The 21790-nt window shown below is 46.2% G+C and overlaps 1 protein-coding gene across 2 annotated transcripts; it reads left to right on the forward strand.

Moving 5' to 3' along the window:
* The first annotated feature begins 1992 nt into the window (after positions 1-1992).
* Positions 1993-21295, forward strand: EIF4E2 (eukaryotic translation initiation factor 4E family member 2). Of its 2 annotated transcripts, XM_082056646.1 has the most exons (8): positions 1993-2112; positions 2829-2943; positions 4228-4362; positions 6675-6779; positions 9639-9791; positions 9883-10019; positions 18236-18314; positions 20809-21295. In XM_082056646.1, the coding sequence occupies exons 1-7, from the start codon at positions 2093-2095 to the stop codon at positions 18279-18281; spliced, it is 711 nt and encodes a 236-aa protein (XP_081912772.1). In that variant the 5' UTR covers positions 1993-2092; the 3' UTR covers positions 18282-18314; positions 20809-21295. The 2 variants fall into 2 exon arrangements, with proteins under 2 accessions (XP_081912772.1, XP_081912773.1); XM_082056647.1 differs by lacking the exon at positions 18236-18314.
* The last annotated feature ends 495 nt before the right edge of the window (positions 21296-21790 follow it).

The following is a 21790-nucleotide window of genomic DNA, read 5'->3' on the forward strand; positions in this document are numbered from 1 at the left end:
TGTGGCTTTTGGGGAAGGTGTCTTTGAGAATACCAAGACCAAAGTCAGGGGTTGTGGGTCAGTGTGAAGCCTTCAGTTCAGTCTTTGGCGTTTTTTTGCAGGTTGTGTGTGTGAGAGGTTTTTTTTCCTCCCCATTTCTGATTACTGTAATTACTGCATCTTCTGGTTCTCTAAAATCAATTTTTCAGAGTGCCTAATAATTTCTAAATAAGCTATTCTGTAGGAGATAGCACAGGGTGACCCTGTTTCTCACCCTGTAATAATTAGTTGGCGCTTGCACTGGGCAATTTCAAGAGAGCAATTGATATCTGGGCAACTTATGTCATCAGTTTTTGACTCTGTGACGAAGATCTTTTTATGTTCTTTTTGTCTTTCAGTAGGACAGCTGAATTTCCCTCAATGTATTTTCTGTTTCCTATGATCAAGAGCAGCAGAAGAGTCCTTGACACTTTAACCTTGGCGATTTCCCAGACAAGGAGGGAAACTTTGTGAACAGAGGAGCCTTTTTCTGTTTTCTGCAGGTAAAAGCATCCTCAGTATTGCCCACAGTTCTCCTACAGTGACTGTCCCACATGCCAAGACTTTCTTAACATCTGATCTGCCACAAATATCTTTATTCATTCCAATAATAAGCTCTAGGTAGAGGGGAAAAAAAGGTGCTGATTTTGGAGACCTGCTGCAATTTCACTTTCTTGAGGAGAAGAAACTAAGAGTAGCTGGTGAGCTGGTGTCTGAATTTCCCAGTAAAACTAACCACAATTGTGGTAGAATGCCAGCCTGTCCTGTGAGAAAACAAGGGCTGATCAAAGGTCCTCCAGAAGGCAGGGGATGGAAATCCATTTGCTGACTAAGAACTGCCTCCTGGAAGGCATTAGAAATCTTTTACTAATATTGACATCAGCAGAGACCCAGAGGCCAGCAGAGGAAACAGCCCGTGAGGTTTATCTGTGAACAGGTCTCCACAGCAATTTGTGCAACACGCCCTTTCTGAAATATTGTGGTAAACTGCTGGCCTTCAGAGCACACAGATCTCATTTATGTGTTCCTGCAACCAACTAGGAAATTCTTCATGAGTTTTTAAACTATTTCTGCTAATATTTATTTCTAAATAATCTTCTACATCTTCTAAGATTATGAACACAGGTTTGAGCCTGTAAAACACCAGGATGGGAATTCTGGGGTAGGGATATTTAACCTGGGGCTTGGGAGACCCCTCTTCCCTGCTCTGCCATATTTCTGTGATTTCAGGGATGTTGCCTAGACACCCATTGCCTTTGATTCTAAATAGTAAAATAAGAGTACCAGCATCATGTTACTGTGTTTTGAAATAATATACCCTGACACTATAGTAGCAGAGAACACGTAGTAACTCACATATGTTGAACACCCTTTCTTCATATTCCTGCTGTACAGGCTGTGGATTTTCTCTTTCTCCACATCACAAGGTGTTGGAGAAGCAGAAACTACATGAAGTCAGAAAACCATTTTCTGGTTAGAAATTATGGGTCATAGGTGTGCAAAATACTAATGAGAAGATTCCGTGCTCATGGAGTAACGGGATCCATGAAGTGTGAGGAGACTGCCTGCCCTGCAGGGAGGAGGAAGAGCTGAGGGGTGTCCAGGCCTGTCTGTCACCACAGGAGGTGAGTCAGGCAGACCCCTTAAAGAGTGACCGACTGACTCCTGGAACTGTATCTACCAGAGACAAATGAACACTATGAATAAAATGGCAGGGTGCTTGAGCTTGCCGGCTGTGTCCCTTCAGCGAGGGAGCTGCGCTGCCGTGTCTGGGCGTTGTGTGAGGTGACGACCCGACCCGCGGCCGCACCTCCCGGCGGGTTCCCGCCTCTGCGGCGGGCTCACTTCGTGCCACTCCCAACATGGCGGACACACCGCGGTGGGCGCCTCCCCAGCGCCCACACCCAAGATGGCGGCGGGGAGCGTACTTTTTTTCCTTCCGCCCTGCCCCGTGCTTGTGCCGCCGTGGGGAAGCGCGGGGCGGCTCTCGCCGGAAGCGGCGGGAGGCTTTAGGGGTCGGACTCGGCGGAGCGGAAGTCGCTGAGGTGGACGGAGGTGGCGGCGGCGAGCGACGATGAACAACAAATTCGACGCGTGAGTCGGCGGCGCGGCCTCTCGGCACCCTCATCCTCGGCACTGCGGGGGCTGCGCGGCCCCGCTCCCTGGCGGCCGCTCCGCGCTGCTCCCTCGGCGCCGGGCGGGCGGGACGCGATGAGTCACGGGCCGCGCTCAGCCCCGGCCCGGCCCCGCTCGGGTGCTGCTGCCGGGCCCTGAGGGGACGCGGGCCCGAGGGGGCGGGCAGCGGCGCGAGCCTGTGCGGGTGACGGGGCGGGGAGCCGCGGGCCGGCCGTGGGCCCTTCGCAGGGGTTGGGGAGGGCGGAGAGACCTGGGGGTGTCTGCTGGCCCGGGGCTGCCTCTGCTCGGCTCAGGGGCGCGGGGAGCTGGGTGGGAGTCAGGGACACCGAAGGGTCTCCGTGTTCGCCTCCTGAGTAGTTTAGGGACCCTGGGAGTCAGGGACACCGAAGGGTCTCCGTGTTCGCCTCCTGAGTAGTTTAGGGACCCTGGCAGTAGTTGTTCTAAAAGTAATTTTGTTGCTCACTTGTGCTTCAAAGCGTGTGACTACAATTCCTGTGATGGGGTCTATGCAAAGTATTAATAATAGTAATAGTTTTCACTGTGTGGGTTGTCAAGTGTAGATTTCCAAATGCTGGTGGCCCTCGTGCTTAGAAGCAGAAACTGCTGGGGCTTGGTACGAAACTTCTCAGCTGCGAGATGCAAGGCTCACTTTTTGTGTTCTTTTTCTTTATCAGATTGAAAGATGATGATAGCGGAGACCATGACCAGAATGAGGAAAATAACACACAGAAAGACAGTGAGAAGGAAAAGAATGACCGAGAAAAACCACAGAGTACGACTAAGAGGAAGGTACAATGCTGGCACCTGTGTTCTGTCACTAGGGCACAATGTGGGGGTGTCCTCAGTTCAGGGATAAGGAAAGTGTGTCTTGGTGGGCTGTGGTTGCTTAATGCACTGTTACTGTTGTAATGAAGACAGAGGGGCTACATTAACATTTGGATAATTTGACATAGTTTTTGGAAGTATGTAATCTGAGGGATGAGTGTTCCCTTCACAAACGCAGCTGGTGCTTTGCCAGGCTTTTGAATAGAAATGAGAAATAAAGCTCTATTTTTCTCCCCATTTTTATTTTTTCTAAGAGCATATAGGGGAAGGACTGATTGACAGGGGAGTCGTGGCTTGCAGTTGGTTTACCAGGCTGTGTTTGTGCCACTGTTGAAATAACTCTTAAGACAGGGTCTCAGTGAGTGTACTGTAGGCTAGCTAAGAAGGCATAAATTCATCCTGCTTTTTTATGTTAGCTTAGGAAAGCTGGTCTGTCTAAAGTAATTCAATCTTCAAATTTACCGTAGACAAGAAGAGAGTAGCGATTTAAACCCTAGTTATTCCTGTAACAATTTAAAGTGAAACAATATGAGGGCTTTTGAGGGATTTTTTTCCGGTCCATTTTGACTCTCGGGTAATGAGCTCTCATTAGCCTCTCTTATGCTTATTAGAAGTCTTTTTAATCAGAAATGGATGTTTTGCTAATTGAAAAGTGATCACTGTCCAGTGCTAGCCATGGGTTCTACCAAAGCTTACATAACTAGTTCCAAGACAGACTAATCCTCCCAGACTGTCAGGGTGTTGGTTGCTTAAGGGAACTGGTGTCACCAAAGAGTTATAATTACTTTTGAATCATGGTTTAGTATAAATGGGTTTTGTTCTTTCCAGAGGATGAGAGTGGCTTTTTTTTTTCTTAATTTGAAAAAGTTTAACTCATGTCCTTTTTAGTTTCTCTTTTCTTCTTTGAAATAGGAATAGTTAAGGACTAAAGGTAAAATTAGTAATATTGCCTTTACAAATTACAAGGGTTGCTTTTTCTGTGATGCTCTCCTGAGCTAACTTATTATTTCCTTAGTTAGCTCTGTGCTGTAAATTTCTAGTATTCTTTATAGTAGTCAGCTGCTATTAGCCTAATGGTCCATTTCAGAAAAAGAATAGATACTATTTTTCTGTAAAAATGAGGACCAGTTGTTTGGTTTAGAGTCTGTGAGGGCAGGACCATATGGACTTCTGATGCTGTGAGTGTAATTTTTCCCATTGCCCCTTCAGAGGAGTGTGGAGGGGTAAGGATGCTTTTCTGTTCTGCAGGCTGTTGTCCCAGGGCCAGCTGAGCACCCCTTGCAGTACAATTACACCTTCTGGTACTCCAGACGAACACCCGGAAGGCCAACCAGCTCGCAGAGTTACGAACAGAACATCAAACAGATTGGCACCTTTGCCTCCGTGAGTATATCCCTGCTGTCCTTGTGTCCCTTGGGCATCATGTTGCCGTCGTGGCTGGCTTACCCCTGTGCTCTTGCTGTCAGGAACAGAGGAGATCGAGTGAATTTCCATGACTTGCGTAGGAGTTCTTGAATTGCCTACAGCAGGTGACGTGCCTTGAGAGTTCCCTGCCCTGTGCTAGAAATCTGGGCTGGCAGTAGTGGTAGTAGCTGAAGTAATCATAGAAAATGAAAAGAACTCTCATGTAGCTTAAATGTGCTGGCTGGAGCAGAACTTGACAGGTGAGCAAGAGAAGAAAGGAAGTTTCTCTGGGTGCTATGGAGGTGTTGGCACATTGTCTTTTGCCTTTCTGGAAGTGATGACTGAGGAGCAGTTTGCAGTGAAGTTCATTAAAAGGCAAACTGCGGTCCTGTTTCCCTTCCACTCCCTGTGGAATAAATTGAGCGTATCCTGGAAAGGCAGTGTGGTGTTGTTGCATGGTACTGGCAGTGTAAAGCTGTCATTAACATCCCAAGATACATAAGCAAAACATGTCTCTGTTGTAGAGGCACCACATACAATACCATTCATAAGGCTGGGAAGTCTGGCGGCTCAGTGGTTTTGTAGTAAATCTAGTACTTTGTCCAGATTTTCCTGGGTCCCTTGCAAATGTTAATTTTGCCCACCAGTAAATCTCTGTATGCTGTAATGTGAGAATTTGTAACAATATCCCTTTATCCCTTCTGGAGGCTGCAAAAATAGGCCTGTCCAAGCAGCTGGGTTGTGTTATTGCATCCACACAGGATAAGCGGGGGAAGAATAACTCTAAGCCTGTTGGATTGTGGGCTGTCACTGCTGCTATTCCCTTGTGTGAGCAAGTACTTTTAGCTCAGTGAATGAAAAATATGGCTGCTGCATGATGATCCTGCAGTAACTTTTCAGTCTGTTAAATCAGTGTAGACTTAACAATGATTTATTTAGCTCCTTAGAGGAAAAACTTAACTCATTCTGTTGTTTGCTCTTTGCTGCAAAGAATTTGTAGTCGCTTCCATAGGTTGGAAGTGTTAGAGTTGAGTTAGGATGGAGAAAAACTGGCCAGCAGATGTGGTGATGTGTTTGGTTCCAAGATCTCTTTAAGGAGGGGTAAGAACAAGATTCAGAAAGAATTGTCTGGGTTCAGATTTATTATTTTTTTTTCAGTGGTAAACTCTAAGAGCTTTTGAATTCTAACTGCTAAAGGACCTATTCGCTCAGTGCAAGAATTTATTTCCACACTGCATTTGGATCTGTCTAACAGAAATAGATTGCTTCTGACCCCACCTTAACTTGCTTCCTAATTTTATTGACTATAAAAGCAAATTCTTGCTTGGATGGCAGAGGTCAGAGATTGGAGCAGAATTCCAAGTGCTAACCAAGTCATTAAGGTCTCTGATAAAGTACTTGGGATGGTGTCTGACCCCTCCAGCTTCACTGCTGGTCTGCTTAATAGCTGTTGTCTTCCTGAGTAGAGTCCTCTTAAAATGTAGTAATTAGTATAATCTCTTCCAGTGTCTTGTTTGTTTTAAAGACCCAGCCTTTCTAAATTCTTTTCTCATCCAGAGAATCTCAAAGGATAAACATCTTATTTTTAAGAATTAGAAAAGATGATTCCCTTGTCTTCCAGTCAGATTGTCTGAAGTAAACACAGGGGTTCTGGAATGGAAACTGGTCAAAGTGAAGTGGTCCAAGTGTACCATGGCATATTGTAAAAAGGAAATAAAGAGGTATTTAGGTGAAAGCTCTGAATGGTGCCTTAAGATCTTAAAACAGCACCAGAATGTGTCTTTTGTCTTAAAACCTGGATACAGTAAAATTAAATACAAAAATGTCTCATTTGGAGGCTCCTGCAGCCTCCATGATTGCAGAGTACTGTGGTTAATGCCAGGCTAATATATATGGTGTAGAGAGTCTTGGCTGTAGCTTATACACTTGATGTATACCCACTAATTGAAAGCTTGGGCAATACGATTTACAAGATATGTTTGGAACTGTTCTCCAGAGCAGCAGTTATCTTAGCACAGATTTCTCCAGACAACCACCAAGTAACTTTGGAGGCACCTGCTGAATATTTCAAGCGGTCATCTGGTAATGGAGCCAGCCAGGAACAGACTCCCAAGCTCTGATCCTACTGCTGCCTTCTGGGTATCCTGATCAACCGCCTTGTGACAAGAAAATAGAACAGAAGAAGGGAAGGTGGCTCTGGCCAGCTGGCGGAGGAAGGGAAGCCTGTTTCTGTAGGGAATTTGGGTGTTAACAGTTTGAGCAGCCTCATTGTGTGGTTCATGTCATTGCAGGTGGAGCAGTTCTGGCGGTTTTACAGTCACATGGTACGTCCCGGGGACCTGACAGGCCATAGTGACTTTCATCTTTTCAAAGAAGGGATCAAACCCATGTGGGAGGTGAGTTGGAGCTTTCATTTCTACCTTGGTATTTTCCCAGAGTATTCTAGAGGGAACCTTCCACAGCAAAGGGACTCTTGGTCATTAAATGGCACTCCAGGCTTCTCTTGGGTGCAGTATTTCATTCTGGCTTTCATGTAAACTTGTCCTCAGGCTCTGTCCCATGTCACCTAGCAGTCCTGTGACCTGCTGGCAGAGGGGGGAGATGATAGAGTTGCCAGCTGCACTCCCACAGAGGTTGTGGAACTGCCTTTGCCTGCAGGTCCAGAGGATCTCTGGGCAATGTTGCCTGAAGCTCAATGTGGAGGGGACCCCAGTTAAGCTCTGTGCCTCCTAATATAGACACTTGCCCCTTATTATGGCTTTGTCCAGTGACAGCAGTATGGGGCTTTCATCTAGAAGGGCTGGACCTCTTAAATGGAATTCAACAAAGCTTATAGGAAATGAACCCTCCTTTTCCAGACAAAGAAGAGGTGCATATGGTTAAAGCCTACAGCTGTACTTCCTTTGCTTTTTTTGTTTCAGGGCATTTAATTTGCTTCTGTTCATTCCTATCCAAATCTGTTAAAAAAAAAAATCTCTGCCCAGCAAATCATTCTTCCAGTTCCTGGCCTGCTTCCAGCGATGACCAATACCATCGCAGTATGAGGATTTTATGTGTTGCTCCGAAGCACCTAATTATGCTGCTTGGTCCTAAGAAATTTATATGTGACCCTAGCTGGCAATTATTTTAAGCAAGGTGTTTTATAGCCAGTTACTGCAAATACAATTTATATAAAACATTTAACCCTCTTTGGACTCCTGGTGAGCTAGCTGCTCTGATAATGTGTCAACCAGAGAGTCCACAAGTTAATGTTACTGGAATTTCTATAAAGTGTTTCTCTGTAGGCATTTTATGGTGGAGAGATTTGGTTTTTCACTTGTGGCTCCACTCCCTTCTTGTATTTATAGAAGAGGACCCACAATCTTGCTGCTGACCTTCCCTTTGCTTGCTTTGCAGGGCTTTGTTTCTGCACTTTTCCCTCCTAAACTAATCCTTGCTTGCTGTCATTGTTTAGGCGCATAGGTGCATATATGTAGCTCTTACCTTTTCTGGATCCATCTGTGCCTTTTCTGGGTAAAGTCAGAAACACTAAACATAATGTTCCTTGGTGATTTACTGGGCTGCAGATCATTATTATTATTCTGGTAAAGGGAAATCAAATGCTTGACTGAACCGAAGCTTGTTTAACCTGAAAGAAAACTAACAATAACCATAAAACATGCAATACAGCATCTGCCTCCCAATCACTGTTCTCTTTCTAGCCTTGAACCTGCTTGAACCCCCTTTGAAATATTTTGAGCAATACCATTTTCTCTTCTGACCCCCATTAGTCATTGTGGAAAGTTTGAGGAGTTAAACCCAACTCCCTGCTTAAAGGCTGAAGCCTAGGTGGCTTAATTCTTACAGTGTGATGTTCACAGCTTGGAAAACAAGGATGCTTAATGACAAAGTAGTTTGCTTCTCATGGGAGTATGCCACATTCCTGGAATGTGTTGATTTAGATTCCTCAGCTTGCATGTGGCTGCTCTCATGCTCTGGGGTTTGTCCAGAGCCGACACCTTCTGCTTTCAGCTCAGGCTTTAGCATGAAAATGGGGAGCCTGGTGAATGCTGCTGCTATGCTGGCACTTCCAGGATGCTTCAGGATTGCTTCGTTAGCACTTGCTGTCTCTGAGAGCACACAAGTGTTTTGTTTTATCTGAGCCTTAAAGAGTCTTTGAAGCTAAAGTGAAGTTACGTTTGTTTCATTAAAGCCTGGGCTGCCCTGCCTGGCATCTTTAAGGAGTGTCCCATCTTAGCAGAGGGGATTGCTGGTGATTTGGCCAGGGATGTCCTGTGTTGTGCAGTCCCCTCTGCATTATCCTTTGTTCTTCTCTGTCCTAGACCTGTCTTCCCTTTCCCTTCCTTACTGCCACCTCTTTGTCTTGTTCCTACCCCTGTCTTTGGCTTCGGATGGAGTTTGTTCCTCTCTCACCGTGTAAGATTTCCCAGCTACAGTGTTGTACAAGAGCGTGCCACAGGGTTCTGCACAGAAGAGGAGCTCCTGTTTCACACAGGTGTGCGTTCTGTGAAGCAGGGGCGTCTGTAGCAGTCTTCAGCACTTTTTCAGGTGCAACATATGGAATCACAATATTGAGGTGACAGACTGGGGACTTAGTGTAATTTTTTTCTTTATCCCCTCATTTTCGATTATCATCCTGAGTCACCACAGTCTTGGAACAAACATTCAGCTGTATGATGTGTGATAATATCAGTGGCTCCCAGAGAACAAACTGGTCGTTTCTGTGTTAGCACAGTTTGTGAGCCCATTCCTGGAAATGTGGAAGGAAAGTGTTTATCAATTTTTACTTTGCTTTTAAATATCACTTTGTGAATTCTTTCCCTGCCTTCCATGTTCTGTGATAAGGGATTTTTCCAGTTTTACAAGCAGAACTACATGTGGAGAGGATTAGATGAAGGGGGAATTGGTCTCAGGTTTAGGAATAGTTTTAGGATCCTTGCTGCTGGTTCTGTGTGCAGATTGGCAGGCTGGTGCTAAGTCTTTTCTAGTGGGATCAAAACACGAGAGCTCAAGTCTTCAGTGCATAGAACTTTGGAATGCTGAGAGTCATTGTTTCAAGTACTTTGTATTCAAAGCAGTATACATCTGTCTCTGCTTGTATGGGGGAGAAGTGAAATGCTTTTGCTTGAAAATACCTCCATTCTGTCTCTTGCCCCACCCAATCAATACCTGCCACGTCTGTGGCTTTGCTGTCTTGGGGGAAGCAGAAAAAATAGCTAGAAGAAAACAAATTGATTTCTTTCCCCTCTTTCTAGGATGATGCCAACAAAAATGGAGGTAAATGGATTATCCGTCTGCGAAAGGGTTTAGCGTCACGATGCTGGGAGAATCTCATTCTGGCAATGTTGGGAGAACAGTTTATGGTGGGGGAAGAAATCTGCGGGGCAGTCGTCTCTGTCCGATTCCAGGTAAGCACTTCTGAGAACTGGCATCTACTTCCATTTGGAAGCTGGGCTACAAAAACTACCATCTGCTTACCCCTCCCTTGCTGTTCTGTAGGAGGATATTATCTCAATATGGAACAAGACAGCCAGCGACCAGGCCACGACAGCCCGGATACGCGACACGTTACGAAGAGTGCTCAACCTACCTCCCAACACCATCATGGAATATAAAACACACACCGATAGCATCAAGTACGTGTGGTGGCAGGGGGAGGGCTTGCTGCTGGTTGCATGCATGCTTGAGCAATTTAATGCAGATCGCAAGAACTGAGAGAAGTGCTTGCGTATGTTGGGGCTGTTCACTGTGAACAGTAATACAAACAGCAGCAATTGTTGCCAGGGCACTTCAAAAGCCAAATATCTGTGTCATTATCGTGCTGTTGTTAGGGACATTTGGTTCTAGTAGTAAAACCTTATTTTTTTGAAGTGTATAGTCTGTAGCTTTGTTAGCAATCCACCCAGCCTGTCACTTGGGAGAGATGTGCAGCCCAGTGTGGGACTGTGGCTTGATGTATTCAAAGACAAGATTGCAGTGGGGGGGACGAGATTGTTTGAATAAATAGAGATTCTAGGGAATAAAGTGCGGAAGCTAACGGGGATTTATAGTGCCATTAGACTTATAAATGGTCTTGGGAAAGTGCTGTGTGAATTTACAGTGCTGTACAAATGATTTCTAATCATAATAAACGTCATATATTAAGTCTTCCAGGCCTGGGTGACAGAGGCTCTTTAACAAGACTAGAAGATCACGGTACACAGAGAGGACAGCTGTATTTTTAAATAAACCTATTATTGCTTACCATGCCAGGCCATTCAGGGCGACTTTTATTTCCCACAAAGTGACGAAAAACTGCATATGTAGGTATTAGAGATGAATAATGTAATTTTTCTGTGTTTTTTTTTTTTTTTAAGTGTGTTATAAACCAGTACACTGATTAGGTCATATTGGTTAAATTAATGCTTGAAAAGGTGTACCCAGAAAAAGAATTGAAACAAATTAATAAGACATTGATAGAGCAGTGACTTTTCTCATCTAGCCCATAATCAGGGTACAAATACTTTTCATTACTTGCTTTCATTATGCTCACTTGTCCATTCGACATATTCACCCTGTCATCAGCATGCTGGCAAACAGTTTGGTGAGATCAGTCCTGTTTGTAGCAGACAAGTAGCTTCCAGTTGTGGCCAATTTTGAGTGTGGGCCACCAGCAATAACACAGAGGTCTTGTTTGAAGTGCCTGTGGGCATCTAGTGTTCCATGTGACCCTCCCCACTGTGCGCGTAGGAAAGAGAAAGGAAGGAAAAATTATTATTATTAACTTTCCATGCAGATTTGATTTCTGAAAGTTCCCACTTCTGTTGAACTCTCGTATTCATGATTTTTGCCAGTAACGTTTCTTATGCACCTTTTGCCAGGAGAGGGCACTATGGACTCTGTGTCTGCGTTATGAGATAGCAAAGTGCTGGTGTGGACACACAACAGGATATTTTACTCCTGTTCAGCAGTAGCAGACTGCGGACTGTGGTGATGCAGCTTTGAGGTGGGAGGTGTTTGACTTCTCAGTCTCTGCAGAGAAGCTGTGTCCTGACCCAGCTGTCCAAAGCTGTGGTGGTTGGTTGTGTAGCAAGTTCAGAGTAGAAACGATGTGGCCTTTCCCTTATAAGCTGTTGCCACCAGGACTTCTAGGACTGAGAATGCTGCTATGGCAATGTTTGTAGCTGTTCTTGCTCTGGCAGGTGCCAGGCCTTGGGTGATGGTGCATCCAATGTCGTGGTCGTATTTCCCTGCGACAGTGTAACATGCCATGGTTGCTGCCCTCTCTTCCTGCATAGCATGGAAGTTTCATTATGTGCTGCTGACGTGTGGTGCAAAATGAGCTTGTCCAGGAATAACAGGTGTTTGAGGAATGAAGTTTAGTAGCTCAGATTACAGCTGGGAGCAATTCTTAAACAGGGGCGGGCTGACTTGTCTCCCAACTATTATTTTGTGTGTAGGAGAGATAGTCAGGAGTTGGTTTGATGGTGTCCTGGTGAGGTAGGTCTAAGCAATTCACCTTCCACCATGCAGGGGGATCGTGCGAGCTCTTTTTCCATTGCCCCAAGCTGCAGCAGCCTGATTGCCGTGCTGTCCAACATCTCCTTCTAATGGCACTGGTGTAAATTCAGAGCAGAACTGCTTGCTGGTGGAGTTTCTATGTAGTGACGTGTAGACTGACTTGTGCCTTTCTCGCCTAGTGGCAGCAACTGCAGAGAGGTGAGGGTACCTGTTTTGTTGACGGAGAAGAACAGGACAGCCCCAGCTTTCAGTCTGACTCTGCTTGGCTATGCTTCATATCATTAAGGATCTCTCACTAATGAAGAATCTCTTGTGTAACTATTTCTATCCTCCATAAAGTCTGACTTCTTTTCCTCGCCCATCTATCAAGCCCTGTTGAAATACTGTCCGTCATGAATAAACTCCACTTATGCTGTGCATGTACCATGTGATTTATGACTCAGGAGAGCTTTCTAGCCAGCACTCTATATTCACACTCTGGCTGTGTTTTATGAAAGGCTCTAATGGAAGAGCCTTTGTCAGGGCTGCCTTTCTAGGGGGGCTTGTGGCATTTTTCATTTGTATGGGCCACATCTCTCCACTAGAGCTCTGCTCATGTGCAGGGTTTGATTGGCATTGATTGGGCTTCGGGGAAGGGAGCACGCTTAGCAAGAAAAGAACAGGCGTTTCTCAAAACCTTGACTTTTAGGTAGTGAATTGACCCGGATTAGCTTTTGACACACTGTAAATGAATGCTTCTGTAGAAATTACTAGTGTGCCCCTCACTGTGGAACCTGAGTCCTGTGTTTCAGGATTCATATATTTCTTTTGTGATGTTGCATTTCATGTTAACTCGTTTTTAGACACCATTTTTCATGAGTTGTCAGTGAGGCTGCAGCCCCCTTTGTTTCAGAAAATGGTGGTGCTGCCAAGCTGTGTTTGAAAAGTATCTGTTGCTTCACAGCTATTCCAAGGAGCTATTCTGCATTCTGTCCTTTTTGCTGTCAGTAGTGGGGCTTGTGCATTTAGCTAGATAAGCAGATCTTTCATTGCAATTTTCCTGTGTTTGTCCTTTCTCTTGCTTGCGATATTGACAAGCTGCCTAAATCCCAGCCAGTGGAAGGGTCAGCCTAGTCTGTATTAATTTCCAATCTTCCTAGAAGAGCTAGAGCAATCTCTTGGACTCTGCTTAATTCCAGGGGATTTATAGTACCTTAGACGTTACAATGCTGAGCATCTGAAAAGTACATGTGTGACATTTTGTGGGCTCCCTTGTTTAAATAGCTGGAGAGAAATCACTTCTCTCCATTCCCTTGGAGGTGGACTGAGAGAGGTGCACTCGGTTGTAGTGAACCACTTAATAGATTCTGTTCATCAGTGTTCTTAACCTTGGAGGTGACATAGTCCAGCAGGGACAGTGGGTTATGGACAGTGGTACTCCCTCTGGTTTGGAATTAAGGGGGGGGAAAAAAAAGAATGATCTTTTGCTGCCTTTGGAGGTGCACTGTGCTTGTTTTGAAAGCATAATATTGGTGGCTACAGCCTGGTCATGTCTCAGCCTTTTGCCCTGCCTGGGGTTTTCAGCCTTTTCTGCACCAATAACCGTGTGGTCAGTGACCATCTCCTGTGTTGAGAGCTCCCACCTGCACCAGCGTCCAGGAATCCCAGGCAAATTCCACAGCATTGCTTCAGATGCCAGGAGAGATCAGACCTGTGGCCACACAGCAGCTGCCGCTGAGCTGGCTGCTCTAGAAATATTTTGGTTGCTGTGTGACTTTATGGATCGTCCTGTCAGCTCTAAAGCAAGGCTGCTTTTTCTGAAAACAAAGCTTCAGTTATTTGTATGTGCCTGCTGCAGTGAGAGCTGAGCAGGGTATAAAACTCTCCTTTCAAAGTCACCACTGATAACTAATGGGACGGCTCGAGTAAATGAGAAGAATAGTTGATCTTAATAGGGCTGGCACTGGGTTCATTTCACTGCAGGCAGCTGGAGGAAATGGCCTTGGACTACATTTTAGCTGGGAAACAAGCAGATATCCTATAGAAGGAATAAGGGTATGCACAGGGGCAAGGTTCTTGGTACAAAGCAGTGAGGTATGACAAAGAAAAGAGAAATCCCCATGGAAGTGTCAGGTGTTTGACAAGATCTTCATGAGGCAGCAAGCTGGTGGTGGGGTGCCTGTGAGAAGTGTCCCTTGTTGCTACATCAGAGCTCAGCCAATTCTGTTAGCTCTGTTGTATTTTTATAGCACTAGTTTCCATCGACTTGCTAATTTCCAAGCCTTTAGAAGAACTTCTCACTGCTGCTGTCCTAGTTGTGTTATCTTTGTCTTTATATTATGTGGTGTGGGCCGGGTTAACCTTGTCTGAAGTTGGGTGGTTTGTGGATGGGACCCACAGACACTGTCTGATGCCCATCAGTGGAAGGCTGGTTGCCTTGGATCTTGCCAGCTCTAGTGAGCTCTGTTTCACCTTTATTCCTTCAAGTCTGAGAGCAGGAATAAAAGCTAAAGGAGAGTGGTGAGGTTCCGCATTTGATAGCTGTCCTCCTGACTATCTGCAATACTGGCTTAATTCATTTATCACTCCATTCTCCAGTTTCAGTAATATTTCCAGGTGCCACAAGTCCAAGAGCACTTCTGTAGACCTGTGCTTTGAAATGATGGATTCATTGATTTGCTCTCCATCACCACAGTATGCTTTATTCAGAAGCGTCCGTGACTTTGTAAGAAGCTTCCTTATCTCGGTGGCCTGTCTCTTACCAAAGAAGTGACTATTACCTATTTATTTCATGTTTCTTTTTAAGGAGGTCGGTTCAGATGTGTTCATTTCAACATCGTGATGGCTTCCCTATTTGCCTTTGCTGCAGATACTGCCAGATATGTGAAAGAATTATTTCAGGCTAGAAGAATATCCTGGATTTTTTTAAAGCTATGGGTTTTCAGGCCTGTCACAAAGTTCTAAACTGGCTTTGAACAAATCCCAAATGCTGTGATAGAGCACGGGGAGCAGGAGGCTGTGGACACCATTGCAGAGTGTGGCGGGTGGTCACTGCTGGGAGGTGACGTGCAGGCTGGCAGAGGGGACGGACCCTGGTGACTGTCGTGAGGGTGGCCCGCACCATGAGCTCGCTGTCTGCTTTTTTAGCTGGGGAAGGCGACAGTAAGGAAAGAAGGCTGCACGGGGAAATACTGAAGGGGAACTGCTAGGACTAAAGATTGAGGGTGGTTGGAGAAAACAGCAAGTGCTTCTTGCGCAATGGTGATGTGGAAAGTCCCTTGAAGCAGCTGTGGCTGTTCTTCCTCTTTTTACTGGAGCCTCTGATAGTGGCTCTTTTTTTGCATTTTCTTTCTTTTCCCCAGCTTACTTGGTGGGGATAAAGGGAGCCCTGCCCGGATTCTCACCATGAGCAGGGCGGGAGAGGGTGGCAAGTTTCAGCAGTTGTGGGTCAGGAATGAGCGTGGAAGAACAGCTCTGGCTGGCTTTATTTAGCCTGCTAGTGTTTCCATTTTGCATCTGTTCAGTGGGAATAACCTAAGTGTTGGGGATCAATTCACTGAGTATCTGACTGCTGCGCAGGCAGGATAGCAATAAGGTACTAAAAATGTCTATACATAAAAATAACCTCTTAGACTGTCTGGCACTGTGCCTTTGGCACGTCACAGGTCGTAAAGATTATGCCAGATGAAATTAACTGGCAGCCTTGTTCGGTATGAAATGGAGAGCAGTTTGCCCCACTAGCACAGTTTAGGTACATTAGAGCAGACACATCCTGGTGAATTTTTTCAGTCAAGTCAGCAGATAGTTGGAGTAATTAGTACTATAATATGTATGAGGGTCTTGGCTTAAAAATACTTGGCTGGAAGAGCTTTTTCTGTATGTCTCTGAGAAGGACTTGGCAGCTGAAGGACTATGTGCATGATGTTATTAGGATGTTGGAACAGGAAACTTCTTGGTTTAAGAGGGGTAATAAATTATTGATTATGTTGACAAATAATCTGCCCTTGTGTCCCTTCTGCAGAGAACAGAAGGTACAAATTTGGGGAGAACTGTGGGAGAGGAAGGGAAGATGTGGGTGGTGGAAATGTGGTAGAAATACAAGGCAGGAGAGGCTGGAGAGAAGACATGAAAGTAGAGACTACATGGCTGGAGATGTGTGTAGCTTTCCAATCTATATTCAACAGCTGAGAGGGCTTCAGATCACATTTCTCTTCCCCCTAACTTTCTTCTGGAGGGAGGCAGTTGCACCCACACTGTCTGGTACTGTGTGCTGACTGGGTGACGTGGGCAGTCTTCCTTGCTCTGGAAGATTTCTTGGCCTTGAACAGTGCTGTGTCTGGGGAGACTTGGGGGAGGGTTCCCATTTAGAGACCTCTGTGCTGCTGCCTTGCTTAGAATGAGCCCCATGAGGGTTTGTCTCTCCTTCAGGCAGCATACTGCTGTATGTCAAGCTGAATTTCAGATCTGACCTCAGCAATCATCTGTGAGATGCATCACTTGGTCCTTCTTCTGCAGACCGGTTCACCCTTGATTTTGCCCTGTACTTGCCCAACTGAGTGTTGAGGGAAGGCTGGTGTACGAATGCAGCATGGCTGTCCTGCGTGCTGTCCTGTCGCATCTTCAGCACCCTTTGCTGTCTTCCTCACGTTGCCTTGGGCTTCAAGGGCTCACATCTGAGGGTCAGCCAGAGATGCCATATAGCTTTGGGACTCCCATGGATGACTGTTACTCACTTGTCCATCCTAGTCAAGATCAGGATTTCAAGCTACCGTGGATGGAGGGAGACTGAGGAGAAACCCCAGCCAGCTGTAGATAAGTGCTCTCTTAGACCAGCTGATCACCTTGGCAGTTCACAAGAGCCTGTGACTTGCAGGGCTATGAAGATCTAGTTGCTTCTTGGAAGTTTTGTCAGAGCAGTTTTGAACTGGGAAGAGCTGGAGTGCTTTGCCACTCACGGGGCTTGTGCTGGGGGTGCTGAAGTCAGTGATCTTTAGGATTTTGCTTCCAGCGCTTTCAAATGAGCGATTTGCTGTCCTGGGAAGGCAGTGTCACAAACTCCACGCTGTACGCTACAGTGACAAGCATCTTGCTCATGCCCGCTTTGTTGGGTTCCCAGCAAGACTGCCAGTATGTGCTGTACAGTCTTGTAGAGGACAGTGCAGGTGCTCTGCCAGTATACTCTGTGTTCATTTGGACTATGTCTTTGCTGAGAAAGAGCATGTGAAAACTGAGCTGCTTTTACACACAGTGGTGAGGAGCTTGACACAGTGAGGCTCAGGTAAGAGCCAGGTGGAGGGTCTGTTTTCGGCACAGATGCTGACTAATACAGGATTTCCATTTCTGGTCTCTCCTGCCATGTTGCAGTGGCTGGATGTGGCAATGCAGAAAACAAGATGTGAAGTAGCTTCTCAGTACCAGCAACAAAATCTGCAGGACAGTGTGGGTTTGTGACTTACCTGGGTTCCCTTTAAGGTCCCTCCAACTCCATGGGACTCTCTGTGTTCCATAAATGACTTGGCATGTGCTGTGGGCACCAGTGCTGTTTTGCGGGGCATGGGGGAGCTATGAGGTTCTTTGATGTCTCTGATCCCAGAAGATAATAGTCATGCTCGCATTAACCTCAGCATCTTTTCCCTGAGAGGGCTTTCAGTATGCTGCCTTCGTAAAACAGACAGCAATTTTTCAGTCTGCTAGCTTTGTCCGTCAGTAACGGTCCCCGCCAGGGAATGCAGTGTTAGGCCTGTCCCTCTAACTTATCTGAAAACATTTTCGTTTCAGAAAGCTGTAATATTTTTACTGGGCCATCATTAACAATGCAGGTTTACAATAGGAAATGAGACTTTCTAATAACAATTGGATTCTGCTGCCCGATTGAAGAATATTGTAATAGCTAAGCTGTGTGGCATTAAAAGAAGCCCCTTTTGGGGGGATTACTACATACGCAAGTGTGTGGTGGAGCGTGAGGCCAGTGACTGGCTGAATTCAACCAGCCAAGGAAAATTATAATCCTCCAGAAAAATGTAACATTGGCTATTTTATTAGCAAAAGGAAATAGATACTCCATTGGTGGCTGGGAGGGTCATACCTGTCTCTGGGTATTAATGTGGCTGTATCACCAGCAGCCATTGGGAACGCTTCATGTCTGTGCAGAACGTTAAAGCTGCCTCGCGCTGTCAGATGTTTGGCTGGGTTTTAAGGATGCTTCTGTCCACTGGGGCTATCGGAGAATATTGCCTTGCTCTCCGAAGACAAGTGCCTTTCAAACGCCATTGAATGTTTCTGCTCTCGTTAAAAGTTAAGAAGCCTGTGATGTGAAGTGCTGTTTTTTTCTTTTTTTTTTTATTTTTAATTTTTTTTCCCTCTGGCTTGCCAGGGCCTGGGAGGAGTTTCATGGCCTGGTGAACAGCAGTGGCCGCTGATCGAACGTTCCCCCTCCCTCTGTCACACCCAGGGTAGGGCCTCATCTTTCTTTGTATGTGACTTCATGGCATACCTCTCAGCTTCCAACCCTCTTCCCACGGGCTGATGTGTTCTCTTCCCTTGTGGGCCTGGTGATGGGCCCATTCTGCTACTGACTCCTTCCCAAAGGTCAAAATGATTATTTTTTTTAAGGTTTTTTTTTTTTTTGACCGAAGCCTCCAGTCACTCAGCATTTGCTGTTGTGCTGGTGTGTCCTTCCTCTGTGCAAGGCACTCATGTCCCAGACCTGGTCCCAGGAGGCTGAGAGGTATGTCTTCAGCTTGGGTCTGCTGCCTAGGGTTGCCTGTCAGATGTGGAGTGGTAAATGAATGCTGAGTACATCCGCGTGATGGACACTGAGCTTGGCAAACGTGCCTTTGCTCTTGACAGTGGGCTGGAGCAAAATAAATTAGTCTGTCAGTAAAAGCTTGTTCAGGAAGGACAGACAGTAGTTACTGTATTTAGAAATAATAATGCTGTGGCTAATGAGATGAAGCCACCTTCTACTTCTGGTAGTGGCGACTGGCCATGTGCAGAGCAAATAGCCAAGGTGAGCTCAGGGCTGTTGTGAGCCTCACAGCTCAGATTGTTTTTCCCCTCCAGCGCCCATTCCCTCATGACAGGAGCTTTCCTTACCCAGGGCTTGCAGCAGGCCTGGCGGTGGGATTGCGTTTGGTTGTAGCCAAGTAGGATTGCGGCACTGCCAGGTGCCAGAACGGGGGAGCCCTCTGGAAGGAAACTTTACATCGCCCAGTTCCCACCCCGTGGTGGTACGTGGCTGTTCCAGCACAGCCAAGCTGTAAGGGGCAACAGGGCATCCCAAAAGCTCCTTCTGCACCGTTGGGCAGGCAGTGCTCTCATAGCTCACTCTGAAGTCCTGGGTGGAGTTAATACTGTTCCTCACAGATTTGGCTTTTTACGAGGGTCAATGATTACAAAACATTACACAGGCACCTAGTAGTGTTTTTATTGTTAGATGACATTCAAATGGCCTTCCAGAAGAGGAAACCAGCTCAGTTCATGAAATACCAGTCTCAGAAGGCAGGAACTGTGCCAAGTGTATCGGAAAACAGTGACAGAGTTGATTTAGCTCCCAGCTGGATTGGGCTGCCTGTGATGAGCAGAGTGCCTGGGGCACCCTGATAAAGGCAAAAGGAGGGGAAATGTAAAAACCTGTCCAAAAAAGGGCTAACCAAAGTGTTCTGCTCTCCTGAGGCAGATGGCACGGGTGAAAGTACAGTATGGGATGGAAAACCAAACCGTTGTTGCAAATTAACCGGAATACAGTTAATGAATCCTGAATCATGTTCCACAAATGGCAGCACAGCCTGCTTTGCGGGCAAGTGCAAAGGTGAACCCCAGTCTTTTGCAGGTGGCCTCCAGCATGGTTTCTTGTGTCATGTCATAGCAGAATAACTTGTTTAACTCTCTAAAGAGTGTGTTTTACTTCCTTCTGCTCCTCCAGCTCTCCAGCCCACCTCTTGGAGATGTTCCGGCACGCACTGTGCTGTTACAGCTCTTCGCGGCACACAGTGCTAGCGCAAGGGTTTAAGCAGAGTTTTACAGTCCTGCAGAGCACCTTGCTCCTGAAGCTGCTGCCACAGCTCTGCCGATTTGGTGTGATAGGTGCTGGGGCATCCCTAGGTGTTTGGTTTGGGCAACTTACTGCCCTGGCCCTCTTATGGGAAGAGCTGCCCAACCTATCATCTCAAAAGATTTGTAATCTCATTTATTTCTATTTGAGTTTAAAAAAACACACTGCCTTTCTATTAACGCGTAAATACGCTTTGCCTGCTGCTGCTCACAGGCTGGCAGTAAGCGTTAACAAAGAGGTTTCTGTAACCTGCCACATCTTCAGTTGCTGCCACGTGCCACAAGACTATACAAATGAAGGTTGTGGACCAGCAGTCTGCTCTTTGTCAGTAGCCCCTGTCAGTGGCTATACTCATGTGAGTAAAAGGTAATGAAGAAACTCTTCTATTTAAACTTGAGGGAAACGTCCCTTTCAGATTAGATATTCGTTTAAGGTAGGAGAAACCAGAGAGCTAAGTTTGACAGCATGACAAAAGAAGCCTAAGTGCAAGGGACAGTGTCAGGAGAAGATTGGACTGACATGTTTGTGCTCCAGGCAGAACCCCTGAGGACAAATGTTTGGGAAGGAGGAGATCTTGCAGGTTGTTCAAATTCCAGAATCTATCGGGGAAATTTCCAGAGACTGTAATATGCTTTGCTCTCAGGAGGTGATACTTTTTTCTTCCTGATGAATGGGGATGAACAAGGCTCTCCCTGTATTCCAGGTGTTCTGGAACAGCAGGTTGACTTGTGTGAAAAGTGTCCAGTTAGCAGATCTGCTTAGGAGGCTTAATGAGCATTGATTTGAGTGACATACTGGGATGGCAACACTGGTAGCTGTGGTGGGTGGAATGGGGGTTGCTGTAATCTGAAGGAATGCACACCTTTAACCTCTTTCTCCTCTCTGTTTTCCAGGGATAATTCAAGCTTTCGAAACACAAAAATCACATTGTGAGAACAAGAGTTGGCACTAAGCTCCTCTCTCCGTGTTGAAAGCACTGAGAGGTCTCCACCAGTGCCCTCCGACCTCTGAAGGGACTCATGGGCCGCTCTCTCGCACTCCTCCTTGGAGGAAGGATCCATCTGAAGCCCTCCAGCAGCGGTGACAATAGAGGCTGATTTTTGTCATACACAAACTTTTTTTTAGCAGTGGGGCGGGAGGCCAACCTTTCAATTAGCAACGTGCCCTTGGGGGCCGCATCTTGCAGCACTTTCCTCTCTTTCTCTACATGGCGTGCAGGATCTCAGGGATTCTGCCTCAACGTCAGAGCCTTTTGCTGAGGGATACCAGTATTATAAATCTCTCTGCAGCTGGGAGGAGCTTCCCAGTTGAGAGTCAGCCCGATGGTTTTCAGATGCCCCCTTTCAGCTCTGCCAATAAATTATTGGGTCTCTTTGTTTCTTTCAGTCTCTCTTTTTTTTTGTCTCTGGAAATCGGTGGGTGGTATTTCTCTAGGCTGTGGTAAATCCCTAGACCTGCTTCTGCCAGCTCTGCAAAGCATCTTCCTCTGAGCTGCAGCAGCAAAGCACCCCAAGTGCCAGTGGTGGCCAAACTTCACCATATTTGCAGACTTACATGGGCAGGGAAGTTAGAGATGTAACATCTTGCTTAAAAAATGAGGTGCTTTCTTCATCTTTGCACCTTCTTCATACTCCCTGGTTAGAAGTGCCTTGCACCCAGCCCTGTTTCTTGGGGAGAGGAATGTAGCTTCTCTGAAACGATGACAAAGAGGTGTTTGGTGTCAGTTACCTTGACTCTGTCTCGGAGATCCAGCAGTGCTACCCTGTGTTGGATCCAGGGGAAGGCTGAATGCAGGGCCGCGTGTGCTTCTGGAGCACGCTGAGGTTTGCAAGTCTGGCCATCTGAGAACCTGGACGCCCCGTGCGTGTGGCAGGA

Source organism: Streptopelia decaocto (genome assembly GCF_964273445.1).
Source record: "Streptopelia decaocto genome assembly, chromosome: 6".
Lineage (NCBI taxonomy): Eukaryota > Metazoa > Chordata > Aves > Columbiformes > Columbidae > Streptopelia > Streptopelia decaocto.

What these genes read in the sequence shown, in the direction of transcription:
- EIF4E2 (XM_082056646.1), top strand. Translation starts at nt 2,093, where the DNA reads ATGAACAACAAATTCGACGC. An exon ending in GGATCAAACCCATGTGGGAG is followed by an intron (nt 6,780 to 9,638) that starts GTGAGTTGGAGC and finishes CCCTCTTTCTAG; the next exon opens with GATGATGCCAACAAAAATGG. An exon ending in TCGTCTCTGTCCGATTCCAG is followed by an intron (nt 9,792 to 9,882) that starts GTAAGCACTTCT and finishes GCTGTTCTGTAG; the next exon opens with GAGGATATTATCTCAATATG.